At 34.5% G+C, this 16,662-nt stretch overlaps 1 protein-coding gene across 4 annotated transcripts in view; it reads right to left on the bottom strand.

Moving 5' to 3' along the window:
* ADGB (androglobin) overlaps positions 1-16,662 on the bottom strand; it is a 101,838-nt gene that overhangs the window by 51,718 nt on the left and 33,458 nt on the right. For all 4 annotated transcript variants that reach the window (XM_085055612.1, XM_085055613.1, XM_085055611.1 and 1 more), the window contains 4 exons: positions 13,780-13,874; positions 11,264-11,438; positions 10,462-10,552; positions 7,652-7,796 (listed from right to left, as the gene is read on the bottom strand). In XM_085055612.1, the coding sequence (XP_084911738.1) occupies positions 7,652-7,796; positions 10,462-10,552; positions 11,264-11,438; positions 13,780-13,874 (506 nt within the window). The remainder of the gene's footprint in view (positions 1-7,651; positions 7,797-10,461; positions 10,553-11,263; positions 11,439-13,779; positions 13,875-16,662) is intronic.

A 16,662-nucleotide genomic window follows, 5' to 3' on the forward strand; every position in this document is an offset into this window, starting at 1 on the left:
AATACACAACTGTCATTAGCAACAGCATCCTTGATTACAGTAGGATCTTTTGTTTTCTATCATTGCATGAATAAAAAGTAGCTTATTCTTTTTTAATGTTTTTGGAAAACAACTTTACCCTGGTCAACCCCAGCTCCAAGCTAGAGCCACTGAACTAATATGAATGCAATACTTACACTTGAAGCTGAAATGAAGTTAGCCAGCCTTTTAGAAAGTCCACTTATGCATTTTGCAAAGATAGGGCCCTTTTCTTTGAAAGATTAAAATCTTTGATTAAAAAATGTGTGTCTAGTCATCCTTCCTTCTGACTGCTCTCTTTCCTGCAATATGACATGCACTGAAAAATAGTCACTTCCACCTCTTTTTTTTTTTTTTAATTAGGTAGAGCAGGAGAAAGAGATTGCACAGTTTCCAGTTTATTTTCTATCTGAATGTGGCACTCTTAGTGGCTTAGCTGGATGAGTTTTGCCTTTATAAAGATGAATCTTAAAGTCTAAAAAGGCTATTACAAACGAATTTGCAAGCTTCTTTTCAACCCAGGTCTCCCTTTACCAAATTTGTCACCCTTCTCCCCACCCAAACAGCTAATATATACATTCAAATATCTTCACACGTGTCAAAGGTACTGATGCTGAAACTGGTAGCATGGACATGGCCAGCAGCTGGACACACAGAGTGATTTTCTGTTCTGATTTCAAAGAGGAGCTGTGGGAGCTATACTGACTTGGAGCTGCTTTTATTCTTTCTCAGTACAATCTAGAAATGTACTTTGAGGGGCAGACTGACATAATTTATAGTCTGAGTTAGACTGGATGGCAGGTCATAACAGTGTCTTGCACAAGGTCACTGTGCTGGAAATCCAGGTCTGCCTGAACCCTCCTATTACAGACTACCCTGCATACATTAAATGAAGGGACCTGGGAATGCTTCCTTAGAGGAAAATTTATGGCTTTCTACTTTAATTTCTAGCTGCAGTAAAAGTCTTCCTGCAGTATTTTACAGAATCTCCATGAGCTGAGGACATGGGAATAAGCTCAGGAATCTCACTTCTGGCAAAATTTTAGGTATTTGATATTCTCTGAATTAACAAAATGAAAGATCTGAGCAAATAACCTACAGATTTAAGAGTCTCTATCTCAAAATAGGAAGTAGCAAATAATTTAATACACATAATTTAACTGTAACATTGTTTATTAAGGGAATTTGGAAGTCCTATTTTTGCACAGCACAAATCTGAAAGTCTATTCCAAATCTGTTACAGGTTTTTTTTCAAATGTTCAGGAGTCAAAGCTGGGGACAGATCTAATATTAAAAGTAATTAAAAGAAATTTAAGACACCACTGAAATTGCTAACAGTTGGGTTAAGAATTTGGTAATTGAAATATATTGAAATTTACACTTATTTTTTAGATTAATTTCTTGTTTTTCTAGAGCAAATGAGCTGAAAAGGACACTATAGGATATTGCAAATGCCTGTGTACTTCAGTTCCTGTTTCCAGAATTCTGTACACACAACTGTTCAAAACAAGTCAAGCAGTACTAACTTGTCATGTCACATCAACTGTCATGTCTCAACATGTGAGTCTGCAAATCACATGGACTATCTCTTCCCTTTAAACTGTGACTTCCGAGGTCCGCATGCACAGAGCTGTCATATTTCTGCATGTGACCCTACAACTTGCAAGATTCCAGTATTGCCAAATTTCCTGGAGTCACAGGATTTACCAAACAGATTACATGCCAGCTGTGCAATTTATCAAGTTTCTTCTCAGAAATCCTAGGCATGTCCAAAGTATAAAAAGTATGAGGTAGACTGTATAAACCTTGGAGCCTGCAATGTCTGCACAACATAATGTTCATGGACAGTACGCATGATCCAGGCTTCTAGTATGGACTTGTGGTAGATTAATATAGAGCTGCCTTGTTCGCACTAACAGCTGTTAGCAGAAAAGCCTGGAGAGGTACAGAAAATCATCAAAAACTGCATCAATAGAATTTCTAGCAAAGAAGAACGTGACCTGGAAAATCTGGATGCTTAGTAACTTCATCCAGTCTGAGCTGTGAAACCAGTCTAGCCACAGCTGTGTGGAGACTCCCATAGGCTCAGTTCCTCAGTTTTTGGAGCACAAACATAACACAGTCAAAAGCTGTCTGCATTTCTAAAGGTACAGGATGTGTTCATCTACCTAATTGTCACTGAGCTGGAGACAGGTGGAGTGTCAAGAAAGTCCTCATTCTTTTATACTATTGCCTCATTACAGTGCCTAAGACACTGGCAAAGAAAGAGAAAATAAAGGCATTTTTCCTCCTTAATGAATACACACTGCCTGAAAGGTCAGCTCTGCTGCCACAGTACCTGATAAAGAAATAAATAAGAAGAAATCTAGATCCAGTTGTGAAACAGGGCAGGATGCACATAATTAAATTCTGGGAGAATTACTTACTGTTAGTCCTTCAATGAAAGGTAAATCTGATTGAAAATTGTGAGGAAAATTCTGTAGTTAACTTAAAAGTCTAATTTATCATCCATTATATTTCATAATCCTTAATGTATATTTGTAAAAATAACAGTAATTCATAAATTTAGAGCTATCTTGTTTCTTTAAAGGATTCAATCATATTTTTCAGCCTCTTAACATTAGCTATATTTTTTCAAGTCTACCAAATAATAAGTTTTCATACTTATCTGATATTCTTATAAAAACAGTAGCCTTTTCTACTGTAGAAATTATGCATGGCAAAACTTTACACACCAGTTATTCTGTGAAAAAAACAAGTCTTCACAAAATAAGCTCTCTGGATATAACTGCAGTTGAAGAAACAAAGTTTGAAGTATTCACTTTTTAAGAATAAAAATCCATTTGAAATCCTTCAAAATTACAAAGAAAACCAAAATATTTCTTCAGATCTAACCCTGTATTAAATTTCTAGGTTTGATGTTGAAGGGTTTTCAATCTACAGTTACTTGACACAGTCTATTTTTTATTCCTCAGCCACTATGTTCACTAAATGGAATATCAGTTCTCATTTTAGCTGTGATGTGAGACAAGGGAACAGAGATGGGTTTTGAAAACAGGCAATGGTACAAAAGAACAAACATCTGAAAAGTTGTGCACAAACTCAGGTATAGAAATACTTTTGAAATACTGGATTACCAACTTGGCTTATCTTTTATTCAGTCTCTAATGTTGAAGCTGCCCAATATGGATAAGCAAGTAGACAATTGTGGACCCATCAAATAGTCTCTCTATACCACAAATGTCTAAATGCCTCTTCTCAAGTCCCTCTTCTAATTCATGTGCCTCATATGTCATGTATAATCCTTTCCCTGAAAATAAAAAGCAGGGAATTTTCATTTTATGCAGGTTGAACTAATTTTTAAAACGATAAAATTTGTAAAGAAAATAGATTTTCTTTTTTATTTTCTACCTAGCCCTCCAGTTGACTCAATACCAAATCACTGCACTTATGAAATATATCATAGGAAGTATTAGAATGAGAAGAAGAAAGACTTTATTATGACACAACAGTCTGTAATGTTTATGGGGAACAAGAAAAGAGCACACAACAGAGCAAATTAAATAAACTGGTGTCAGCTCTACACCAGAAGGTAAGATTGAGTTAGAATATATAAACGGATAGACTGGAGTAAGAAAAATGAAGGAAACATGCACAATAAAGAAGAAGTTTATTCTGTTTATGTCACTGGTAGAGAGGGGAGACTAACACTTTTACTCTAGAAATTAGCATTGCCAGGAAGCTTGACACTGAAGAAGCCACAAAGAGAAATATGAGTGTTCTGCTTAAGATTTATGAATACAGCAATCAGGTCAGTCTATTAAAATATCTCGTAGCCATTGCACAAACTGATGGTAAACATATTTGGATTAGATTTTCATGCTTTGCATTTCCTCAAACAGAACACATTGAGCTTTATTCTCAATGGAATTGGAGATAAATTCTATTGAAAAATTCATGATGATGAAGAATATTTAATAAGGTTTTGAATGGCAGATCTACAAGGAAACACTACTCCAGGATAATCTTTCTCTCACAAGTGCTTGACAAGATTGCTGTTGCATAGAACTGAAAGACTGTGCAATTTACATATGATGACTGTTTTGGTTTTTTTCCTGGCCGTAAAATACTTTTACATGTATTTCAATGTGTCCTACACTTATAAATTACTTAGATTCCAATTGAACAAGAATAAAAGAGAGCCTCTCCATTAAAGAATTTGGCCCTATGTCATGGAGTTTTTAAACAAAAAATTAACAAAATGCATTTTCTTAATAACAGTGATTCAAGATCAATTTAACTAACAAAAATAGATATTTAAAAATATTATTTCCTAATGCAAATCCAAAAAGCTTTTAGGACTGTTAAATCAGGGAATGGGAAAGTAAGAGCAAAAAAAAAAAGTTTGAAAAATTCCACAATAAAGAATTTCTATTTTTTGGCATGAGCATTTTGGGGACGTGAGGGATAACAGCATGTCTTTCAACTTGCTATTTCTCAAAGAAGGTACATCCAGCTCCTAAAATTTTATCTTTCATGTATTACTAGTCTCTGTTTCTGTGACAACAGACCTTAGGAACAGTGAATCAGATATTCAGTAATGTTACTTCATGCAGTTTACATTGGAGTGAATTGAAATATGCCAATTTAAACTTGCTGAGCATCTGGCACAGCAGCTGACTGAATTTCAGTCAGCTTAAAGCATAAAACTGCTGTATCCCCAAGATTTACCAAATCTGTATCAAAGGTTTTAAAGCAGATGTCTCCTGACTGGCAATCACACAGTTTAAAATGGAGACAAAGTTATTCACATTCAGTATATTGCAATAAAAAATTCTAAAAATTAGCAATAATCTAGTGAATTTGGGATACCAAAGTTTCTCTATCAGCGTTTTCTTTTTTAATCACTTATTGATTTGTTTTTAAAAAATATATATTATTATTATTTCCATTTTTAAAAGTGCAGAAAGCAAGCTCTCCCATTATGATTTATATAATTTGCCAGAGGTATCCACACAATTTTATTTAAAAAGATTTAATATGTGAAAAAAAGAAGATTGTTCTCCAAGTTAAGAATAATTTTCTTTTCTAATCTGTAAAAATGAAGTTCTACTTTCATACTTTAGCTATTAATAGGCATCGCATTTTTCAGCTGAGGCTTAAATTGAGGCAAAAGTAAAGTTCATGTACAAGTCAATTAGCTGCTCATAACTTCTTTCATTTCATGTCTGAATCAGATTGCCCTCAGCCCACGTCACATTCATGTCTTCTTTCAACCATTCCAGTTTTATCAGTGTCTCTCTTTCATGTATTTTCATACTCGCCCTTGTCTCTCCTTGACTGCATGTCCTGCTGTGATAGATCAGCCTTCTAAATCACTCTTGGACTAAGGGTGAAAATCTAAGGGATGTTTCACACTGCTTTGATGTTTCCAGCACATAATTGTCTATTAATTTGCAATTAACCAAATCAGTGTTTCTACACCTAGAGAATGAAGTAATGAAAGCAATAATTATTATATACTATAGGATGCTACTTACAGCTCCTTTTTACCCTGCTGCTTTTGCAATGATTTTTGTATGATGCCATTATTAAAAAGACTTTTAAAGGTAAAGTACTATGAGGTACTAATTAGGCTATTGTTTATAAAATGTACACAAAATAATGAATAACTAAATATGCCGCAGAATCATAGATCACAGATCTATCCTATTGTAAAGTATTCTTCTTCACTACAAAACTGCCTTGTTTTAAAATCATTAAATCCACTAACGATGTCCACACATTACATTTTCTAAACACACATTATGGATATAGATCTGAAACACAAAAATGGTATAAGTGTACTCTGCAGAGGAGACATAAATAGGCACTCCAAAAATTACATAGAAAATTACTTCCCATTCATTTCAAAGTTAACTAAAATAAATTTTGTTTTCTTTGTTCATGAAGATCATGAACTATTCCTAATAGTATGTCTCTTGTCTTCCAACAGATTTTTTAACCCTACAGAAAATCACTATTCATCAACCACATACCATAATTGTTATCCCCAAGTATATTCCTTAGTTTTGTCCCAGAAAATTAAAGTAGAGATTTTAAAACAATTAGGTCATCTTTACTGCTGGACTGAGTGAGTAAGACCTTGGTTGCTGTTTTTCCTTTACACAGCACTATGGATGAATACATTTTATAAGTTATTTTCTATATCATAATGACATTGAATTTAACATATATGGAAGAAGTACTCCCTCTTTACTTCAGAGAGAAAAGAAATATCGTGGGAAGAACCATAGGAAACATTTACAAATTGAAATATCACCTTTTCCAACATATAATTGGATAATTGAATCAGATCCAGATTTTGAGTATAACATTGTTGAAAGCACTTATATGTTGCCTAGACTGCTTTTCCCCCCAATTTTCTTAAAGAAGTCAAAAGAGAAATGCTATCAAATTGTCTTCTGAGTAGCATTTGCTGCAGTAAGTATGAAATTGAAGAGATGCTGGCACTGCCACGTTGGGGTTTTTAGTAGACATTGAACAAATTAAATAACTTCAGTGAAGTTCTGTTTGTTTGTTTTTAAATTACTATTTGTCTATTTCTCTATGTTGCCTATTATTTCCTTATATGAAATATTTTTTCATGAAATTATACTCTTTGAAACTATCTTTTTTTTCTGTTAAGCATGTAAGATTTAAACATTAGAAGGAGCATATTGTTAAAGATTTATCTAAAAGCAGACTTTGGTAGTATTTACACATTCCAATTTAAAAACAGAAACAAGAAAAAAAATTATAAAAACCAGTAATTACAACTTCCCAAAGTCATCCTAATGTTTTATTAAACTTCAGTAAGATTCATCTTATCTATCTTGGAAAATTACAGTGGAGACTTCTACCTAGCAACTAGCATTTGCTTGGTTGGTTTGAGCCAACTTGATGTCAGTGCTGCACCTAGTGAACCTGTTTGTAGTAATAATGTCATTCTCTCAACATGTTGCACAGGAAGCCTGAGAGTCTAAATCATGGCTGAGGATTCCTTTAGAAAGCAGAGTTTCTGAAATTTAACAGCAGGACAACTGAGCAGTGAAACCTTAACTCTTTTTCTAGATCTACCCAGAAGACTTTCCATTCAGTCCTAAATGAGGATGCCATATTAAGGTGTGCGTTAATAAAGTTTAAATCTTTCTAGTTACATGCCTAGGAACATCTTTCACTGTAGCCAAAATAAACTAATAATCATATTAACTAAGATTAATATTAAATATTAATATTATTATTAATAAATATTAGTATTAAATAATTAAAAGACTGCAGACTATCTTCTTAAGATACTTCCATCAAAAAGATTTTAAAGAGCAAAACCAAGATAATGTTAGCGATAGAAATTTCAGAATCTGAGAAAAAATCATAAAAAAAAGTTTAAGATATAAAGAAAGATTTCCCACCCAATACACAGCAATATACCTATAAAGTGGGAAGGCTAGGGAAGTTACTAACATAGCAAGGGAAAAAAGCTTTCTGAAATATCTTTGAAAACCCATATTTCAGTATTAAATATTTTCTGTTTTGTCTTTCACTATCCTTTGTAATATAAAACTAGGTCAAGTTAAAAAAATAGAAATATTACCTGAGAATAATCTTCTGCATTTGAGTGTCTCCCAGTTTGATTCATATCCACATTACTGTCACTTTCATTTTCATCAGTTTCAGTAACAGAAGTGAGATGGGATAGAGAATGAAATCCTTTTTTGAGGGTAGAGTTTGGAAAGTGGCTAAATAATAAAAGATAATTCAAACACTTTAATCCATAGATTTTCTTTCAAAATACAGTCTTCATAACTATTCTTAACAGAATTTCATTAAAATAATTTTAGTCTCCTCTTTTTTGAGAGATTCCTAGGGCAGCACAGAATCTTTATTTTCATATATTCCTTGCCATTACTTGCTTGGCACTACACACAAACCTATATACAAACAAACCTATGCTAGAAAGACCCCTTTACTAACCCTCAAAAATGCAAAACCCAAGCCAGCCGAAAACTACATGATAACGCCAGAAGGGAATAAATTACCATGGCCCCTAGACAAGAAAAAACTACTACTTGAATGGAGGTAGGGCAAAAAAAAAAATGTTTTCTGTCAGGATAGTTTTTGTCTTTTCCCTCAAAACGGGTCTCCATAGCTACCAGACAGCTAAAACACAGGATAACCAAGGAAACCTGTGCAGGCCTATTCTGGTCCTAGTAAAAGAAAGCTCTGTTGCTGACTCCACTGGAGGCAGAAGTAAAAACTAATGGAAATACAAGTAACTCTTGGCTTGTTAAGTGAATGAGAAGAACAAGACCAAAACAATTTTCCATACATGACAATTAGACTTAAGTGTGTAATTGTGTTATTACAGCAATAAAGAACAAAGTAAAATCTAAGCATGTGTTATTTAGCCCCTTTCTTGAGGACTCAGATAATGAAATATCAAGATCCTTTGCTGTAATGGTCATAATTATCTTGCCTTTGATTGTTTAAAAATATTTTACTAGAATAAAAGCAAGAGATTAAAAACTTTCAGTCCCAATTGTGTATCTAAGTCCCTTATCTTATTTACACAGCTATATTACTTAATTGAAATGTTAATACCTGCAATATATTTTTGGCTGCTACCTCTTAATTAAATCACAAAGATTAAATTAGCTGATTGTCATGGAAACTTAGAACATTAAATAAACTATCCTTCAAAAAATGGGGTAGGTTGACCAGGAAGCAATCTATCAAAAATGAAATAACAATATAAAATCTGTTAACATGCAAATACTTCAGCATCTTCATTATTAATCTCTCATTCTTTTGATAGCCTATTAATGGCTTAGAGCATTATAATGTATTTCTACTCCTACTGTTTGAAAACAAACAGTAATTTAAGTACTTTTAACCAACAAAATGCAATTGTATCAGCAAAACAATTACGTTCCCAGAAAATTCCAAGGTCATTTCTTCCATGGACAAATGCTGCTGTTAAAAAAAAAATTAAATATATCTAACTGATTTATTATCAGTCCATCCAATTATGATGATCAAAATCATATGTGATTTATGAACCTGCCACATATGTGATTTAGTCAGTTTACTTAGAGATGTACTTAAGAAAAGGTGTACACACCCTAAGAAAGTACACTTGTCTCCAACAATGTACAACCTGTTGTTGGACTCAGTCTCAAGAATAGACATATCCTTCAAAATTACCTAAACCTTTTGGTGTACACTGGGTATATGATACATTCAATGCTTTGCGACAGAAGCTCAGTCAGGATAAAAGAGATAGCATTAGTAATTCTAGAACTTGTCTGCTGAATGTTCACGTCATAAAATGAAGCCTGACAGAAATACATTATGCAGTGGGTAATAGGAGAAAAACCATGGCTCTGAAACACTTCATGGCAATCTTTCTTTTCTTGTCAGGGAGCAAATATTATCCTGAGCATGGAGTATTGACCAGAAGTCATGTATACACCAATTGCTGAAAATTTTCTAAGACACCCTGTACAAAAACTCTGGTTTTCAAGGGTTTGTAGGACTTCCAAACAGTCTTTAACACAAAGCATTTATACAAAGCTGTGTTCTGACCATGAGGTTCTTCACCTGCACTCCCAGGCTTGTTGTAACAACTATCATGAAGAGAGAATAGCCTCTTTTATTCATAAACATTAAGTGTTCCATGTCAAACATGTGATACCCATGAAAATACTGACTGTCCAGTCAATGATTTCCTTGTTATGTGTAAGAATTAAAAAAGACCAGCAGTTTGAGAAAAAATTTGAAATACAACAAAGAATATTCGTATTTCTGGCACAAGTGATCTATTGAATATCCTACATCTTTGGGCCCACTGGGTAGAGAATCAGGCAAAGCACCTGACAGTGCTGCCTGTTCTCCAGTATCAGAAGCCCTGAGAATGTGGGCATGTCCATCCCCGGGTAAACTTTCTCAGCAGCATGAATATCAGCAGATTGTAGGGAGAAGCAGTCAAAGCCTGCAACTTGCATCTCCAATGGGAGGTGTGTGCTGCACTCCCAAAACAGTAGGTGCTTGTAACCCTCAATGACAGGAGGGTGGGCAGAATTGCATATTTATGCTTCTGTGCCTGATTAGAACTTCTTGGGCTTAGATACAGAAAGGTGTTCAGAAGTTTGTAGGTGTTTATTAACATTTTGTGAGCATCTAGGATAGTGATTTAGCTGTTGTATTGCCAATATTGATCTTAAATGTACAGCTCACTGATCACTGATTAATTACTTGACATCAATACATCAACAGAGGGCTTTGTCCTGATGTGCTTCAGACATGATCTGAGCAGTTTTTCCTGTGACATGAGCAAAGAAAAGCCATTGCACTTTCACAGTGTACTTTCACAGTACTAATGCTGAAACTACATTATATACTTACGTGTCTGTTGGTATTCTCATAACATTCAATTTGTAATTAAAAAATTCACTAGCAATCTCAACATGTTCTTCAGATTTCTCTTCCACAGGCTCTGGGAAAAAAGCAACTTGTTAAATATATACATTCATAAAAATATTTAATATTTTTAATTTTGAGAAATAATTTCCAATGGAAATTCATCACCCCTAAATCTCCAAGTATCATCACATGCACTTGAATGGAATAGAAAACCAGGGGTGGTTCTAGGTGACATATGATGAAAAATAAATGCTTCATTCTCTGATCCTCAGCCTGCAAATTATTAAAAAGCTTGCCTAACCTATATGTAAGGTTATCCAGTGTAGCTCAAAACAACTATGGCAGCACATTTTGCCTTCTTATCCCAGTATACTTTGCTAGCCTGCCTGTAACACTCATATTCAAGCTATCTCATATCATGCATTTAACTCCATTATGCAGTACAGACAAACCCTGGAAAAAAATTCACTCTAAAACCATGAATTGATGCAGCAGGACTTGTCACATACTTTAAATTTTTAAAAGGTGTTCAGAAGCTTTCATGGCTCTGCATCAGAGAGCTGCAGTGTTGCTTTGATAACATTCCCTCTTCATTTGCTCCAGTAATGCTTTTTTTTAACATAAAGACACTTCTCAACGCATGTAAAAAATATCACTAAGAGGAAGTAATGCAAAAGTGAGTTCAACTGAAATTAAGCTAACAGATGATAAGTATGGTCCTAAAAATATTTAAAATAATTAAAATGTAATTACACATTTATTTTGGAATTTTTAGTAGACAAACCTTGGGGTTCAGATGTCACAATAACTTTCTTTTTCTGACGGAAAAGCTTCCAAGAAGGAATTGGTGGTGGCTCTGGCGGTGCTACCAGAGGACAGGACCTCGTTCTAGTGATCAGGACAGGATGGCTGTGTATGTGGGAAAGCCCATATTGCCTCATTTTCTCTGAAGAATCAGCCTATGAAACATGGAAGGATAATCTGACTGGGTCAGATCTTTCTCACCATATCTGTCTAACAAAAAAGAACACTGTACACAAAAGCATCTAACAGGTTGTATAACAAATGAAATTAGTATAGTTCACCTGACAAGACTATCCAAAAACATTTTAATTATAATTTGATATTCAGCAGAAAAGGTATGCTTAGAAATGTTTACATGTATTTTACTTTTCATAATAGATTCATCGGTTCTTTCAACATATTTATATAACCATAATAAGCGAAGAGAATGAATACGCAAGGAAGCATAGGCACAACATTTTGTTTTAAATAATCATATTTAAAAATACTTTGTCTGAGGGAGAAAGTCCTTACTTCACGCTGAATTTATGAAGTTGCAGAATTCAAAAATCAATTGGTCTTTTAGATAACTTGTAAAATCTCTGTAAGGTAGTATTACTTTGAACCAACACATCATTAAAGCAAAGCTTTTTATTTGATGGCTCATTTACAAAACACATTAAAGACACTGCAGTTGACCTGTACAGCAAAGCCCTTAGGAACACACTTAAGAGCAATTTTAGATGTGGACATTGAGTGGTGCTCTTCCCATTAAAATAATAATGGTCCAGTACTTAACATCACAACTGAAAGTTCTGTTACAATACTCGTATGTCCTTTTAATTTTAAAAGCACGCTTTCTTTTACATGCTAAATAAATCACCAATAACTTATTTCTTTGACATGCTCATCAGCAAGTCTGATTGCTTCTAATCATTGTAAAATGTTCCTGAATTTCCGTATTTATGAACTCTGCAGAGAATGTTGTGGTTGACAGTTATTTGAAGAGTAGGGAATGAATTACATTAAAAATGCCAGTTAAAATGTCCAAGAAAGGATTTTGAAGATAACCGTTTACGTGAGGTAGAGAAGAACTTATTGAGTACACCACACACTTGTATGACTCAGTTACTGGTTTTTTTTCATTTTATTTGAGCAAAAAAAGACAAATTCAAGCCACAACAATCCAAGGACATCCATACTAGAAAGCAAAGCTAAAAGGGATACAGCAAAAATTCTGGAGGTAAATTCTGGCAGTTTGCAGTCAATGACAAAATTTTCTCCACATTTAGGGAGCAACTCTTATCCCAGTGAATCCATTTTCCAAACTTTATTTCAACCAGTGTAGTACACCTCAGCCCTTGAATAAAGTTTGAAAATGGGGAGGGGGGTGGGAGGGTGGGTATGCATAAGAAATCCACAACACTTCTATATTTAACTTCTGTCAACTTCCATCTTTCTATCAAGTCTTTACTAAAAGACTGGTTTAGACATATAGATTCATGTGTCTCATCCTATTTGGTCTGCCATACCTCTTTTTCAGTAATCTCTATATGCCAACAGACTGTAGTCAAGTGTGAGACACAGGGTGTTAGGTGGCAGGAAAGATATAACCCTATGTCCCCACTTCCACTTTGCTTTTTGATGACTAATATTACTTATTATTAGCAGAGACAGCATTGACCAAGAACTAAAAATAAAGTCATAGATAACTTAATCTTCAAAATAGCATAAAATAGCACAATTTTAAAAAAGAAAATGGTGCAAGATTCAGTACACTAAAGCGTAACACCTGCAAACCATTTCTGGAAATTTCTTTATTCTATGAAACCTACCAGTTTCCTGAGAAGGCAGCTTAAATTTTAATGATATAATTATGATAGATATCATTTAAATGTACAAAAAAAGGAAACTTAATTAATAATCAAATCAAGAAAGCCTGCTCTGGCATTATAAAAAGCTTTCTGAAGAGTGTGAGTGAGTAAATGGAAATTTAAGTGCTGCTTTTACCCCAGCTGAATGAACTGCTACACTATCTCAAGCTGCTTTCACCAGTTACAACACCAATGATAGAAATTGATATAAACATGCTATTACTTATATAAAAGCAAACAACATACTGTAAAATGTATATCAAATCAGTCTTAACTGAAGTCTTACAAAAACTAAAACTCATGTTTTTCAAGTAGCCCTTAAAATAATTAGACTTTCCATTCAGAAGTATCTCATCATCATACATTGTCTAGTCTACATCTAGTCTCTCCCAGCAGACTTCAGCTTCTGGGATCCAGTGGCAAGTGGAGGAAAATGAAATGAAATCAGCAGGCTTTGGCAGGAAAATGCATGTTCAGAACACAACAGTACCAAGATGCAAATTTAACTGATAGTCATCACCTAGTGACTGTTTCACTGTGCTAATTGTATTCTTTTTGTTACAACATAGTTGCAACAAAATGAAATACTCTGATAATAAAACAAGTAATGCTTTCCTGTCCTGAGAGCAGAACAGAATCTTACCATTCGTGTTAATGAAAAAATATCCTCTTCAAACAAATGCAGTGGTATACAGCCAGCAAACACAACCATTTCTGGATGGGTTGGTACAGGAGGTTCTACACAGAAAATATTAAAATGTTTTAGAAAAAGGAATACAGTAAATAAATGTAGTTGTACCTCACACTAAATTATTCTGCCTTATTTTTGTTAATCTTTTCTTTGTCTGACCCTGTTATTTTATTCAAAAGAAGAGCTCATTGTAATGTACTTGAAAAAGAAGCCATAGATGGAGAAAAACACCTTATTTAAATAATCAACAGCCTTTGCATACTACACTTACTTTACATAAATTAGTAACAGAAAATGCAACCTAAAAATATGACAGGTCAGAGGTAACTTTCAACATTGTTCTTTTGTTTTTCTTCAAATTTAAAAAAAAAAAGTAGATACTAGTATAATGAAAACAATACATACAATCTCTGTAGAAGTAAAAACATCCTGATTAGTCAGTACTAGTTAAACACTTCTCAACAGTGAAGGCAAAATTTATTTTGCCAACAAAAGGACCCAAAGCCACTGGCCACTACTGCCAAGGGATATGATTATTGAGATAAGTAATTTGAGAAACACAGTGCCTGTATGCCAGGATTACGGACCTTGCTTCTGTCAAGGAGATGAAAAAATGGAAGTAATGATGGCTGTCTCAGAAAGCATGATGGGCTGACCCCATAGCTCTTATCCCACATATCTTACAGAAGCCTGTTTTCCTGTACTTCTGCTATAGACAAGGAATAAAAACAGGGGCACATTCACTTTGTTAACCCCAGAAATCTGTTGCACAAGGCAACCAGATGATCATCTCCCACTCTTATCAAGAAGCCATTGCTAATTCCTGAATGATGAAGAGAAGCCAAGGATGTCTGAGAGTTCATTCATGCTGAAGGGAAATTAAACATCTAAACCATAATACTTGAAATATAAGTAGCTGGTTTTACTGAAAAGACAGCTCCAAAAGGAAGATACCTATTTCTTTCTACTTTTCCTTAGTTGTCTCAGAACATATGAAGACAGGATTTCAGTACACAGGTTGTGACATCTGTTTTTCATCAGAAAGTTTTTTAAGGAAAAATTTCCTCACAGAAAGAGTTGTTAACCATTAGAACAGGCTCCCCAAGGAAGTGGCTGAACCACCATCCATGGAGGTATTTAAAAGATTAGTAGATGTAGCACTTAGGAACATGGTTCAGTGGTGGGCTTGGCAGTACAGGTAAACAGTTGGACTCAATGATCTTAGAGGTCTTTTCCAACCTAAACGATTCTATGATTCTATCCTCATCCAACACTCCAGTAAAATTTTCTGTGTCTGTCATTGTTCCCTTCAGCTTCACCTCAAATATAGAATAATTGTGTCCTATGTTTAGTAAATATTCAACTGGAAGTTGCTTTAAGAAGAGGTGTTTTCTGTGAAATTAAATAAAATAATGCTATCTGCATACAAAGAAAAAAAGGAAAAAGAAAAATAGGTAAGTGGCTGGAAAATACAATTTATCAGACTTAAAATGCATTTATTTAGAAGGCATGCAACATTTTATTCTCAAAGAAGTACAATATGTTTGCATCTTAAATATTCTTCCAGATATTCAATTACCCAATTAAATATAAGCTAAAGGTAATTAAGAGTTACTTTCCAGTGGATTCTTAATATTTCTCTCTGCATGCTTTTGATTCCCATGTTAACCATAGCTCTTGTGTTAGTTGTGGGCTTCCACTTGTTCAAAAGCAAAGCTGTAATTTCACTTTAATCTCAGTCCCTACTGACATATCTGATCTGTTACAAATACAGCAACAGTAGCTATGATGTCCTGCACATTACAGAACAGTATGTGCCACAAGGCATAATGATCTCATTGCTTGTGAGAAGTACTTCTCAAATAAAAGTATTTAATCAAATACCAGGTGGAATGTAAAGCTGTCATACTTAGTCCAGATGGGTTGTGAAATAAAATGTCTGCAGGGCGGACAATAAACAGCAATGAACAAATTATTAGAGCATGCAAATGATTAACCAGGCACATCATATCCACTTTAATAATACTATTACAATACTTGAAAGGTTTTGTATATTATGGAAGTAGGTTTAAAAATTACATATTATTTGATCTTTTTTCACTGTACAAAAAATGAGCAGCTGGATGCACACAACTGGATGAATAGGGAAACAAGTCCCATGCTTCAGTGATCATGCCACTCATATAGTATTTGTGGGGTGCAGCAGGCATCAGTCTGAGTGTGCAAGTGATTCAGAACTGCATGTGTTTGTATTGCTTCTGGCTGGGATTGAGCTTCCATCAGAGCAGCCTGTATGGTGCTGTCTTAGATACGTGACCAAACGCTGCTGATAACACACCAGAATATCAGCTACTGCTGAGCAGAGCTCACTCACCATTACATCTTCTGTTTCTCACTCCACTACCCAAGTACACCAAGGGTGGGCAAGAGGTTCAGCCCTCATTCTCTGCCCCCTCGCACTGTGGGGAGTGAGCAGATGGATGGGTGGGGGTTTGGCTGCCAGACAGCGTCAACTCACCACAACATTACAGCCCACACAAAATGAAAACCCTGTAAGAGAAGTTTCCAAGTATTTAGAAGTAATGAGTATGTCAATGTGTATGAAACTAAACAAGGTCATGAATGTACAATGCAATGAATACAGAAGGTTTTGCCATTTTAAAAGTTAAATATAAACAGTATCTGGTGTAATTAAATATCTCTTTAGAAATACCCCACATTTATCAGAAGGATGAAAAATTTCCTTGAAGTCAATAGGTATAGTGAAAGCTTGCAACAGGGAAATAAGCACTTTCATCATGCTGGGAATGAAACAGTTTTCAAGTCACTTAAAAA

This window comes from Lichenostomus cassidix, chromosome 3 (assembly GCF_008360975.1).
Source record: "Lichenostomus cassidix isolate B80296 chromosome 3, HeHo_3.0, whole genome shotgun sequence".
Taxonomy (NCBI): domain Eukaryota; kingdom Metazoa; phylum Chordata; class Aves; order Passeriformes; family Meliphagidae; genus Lichenostomus; species Lichenostomus cassidix.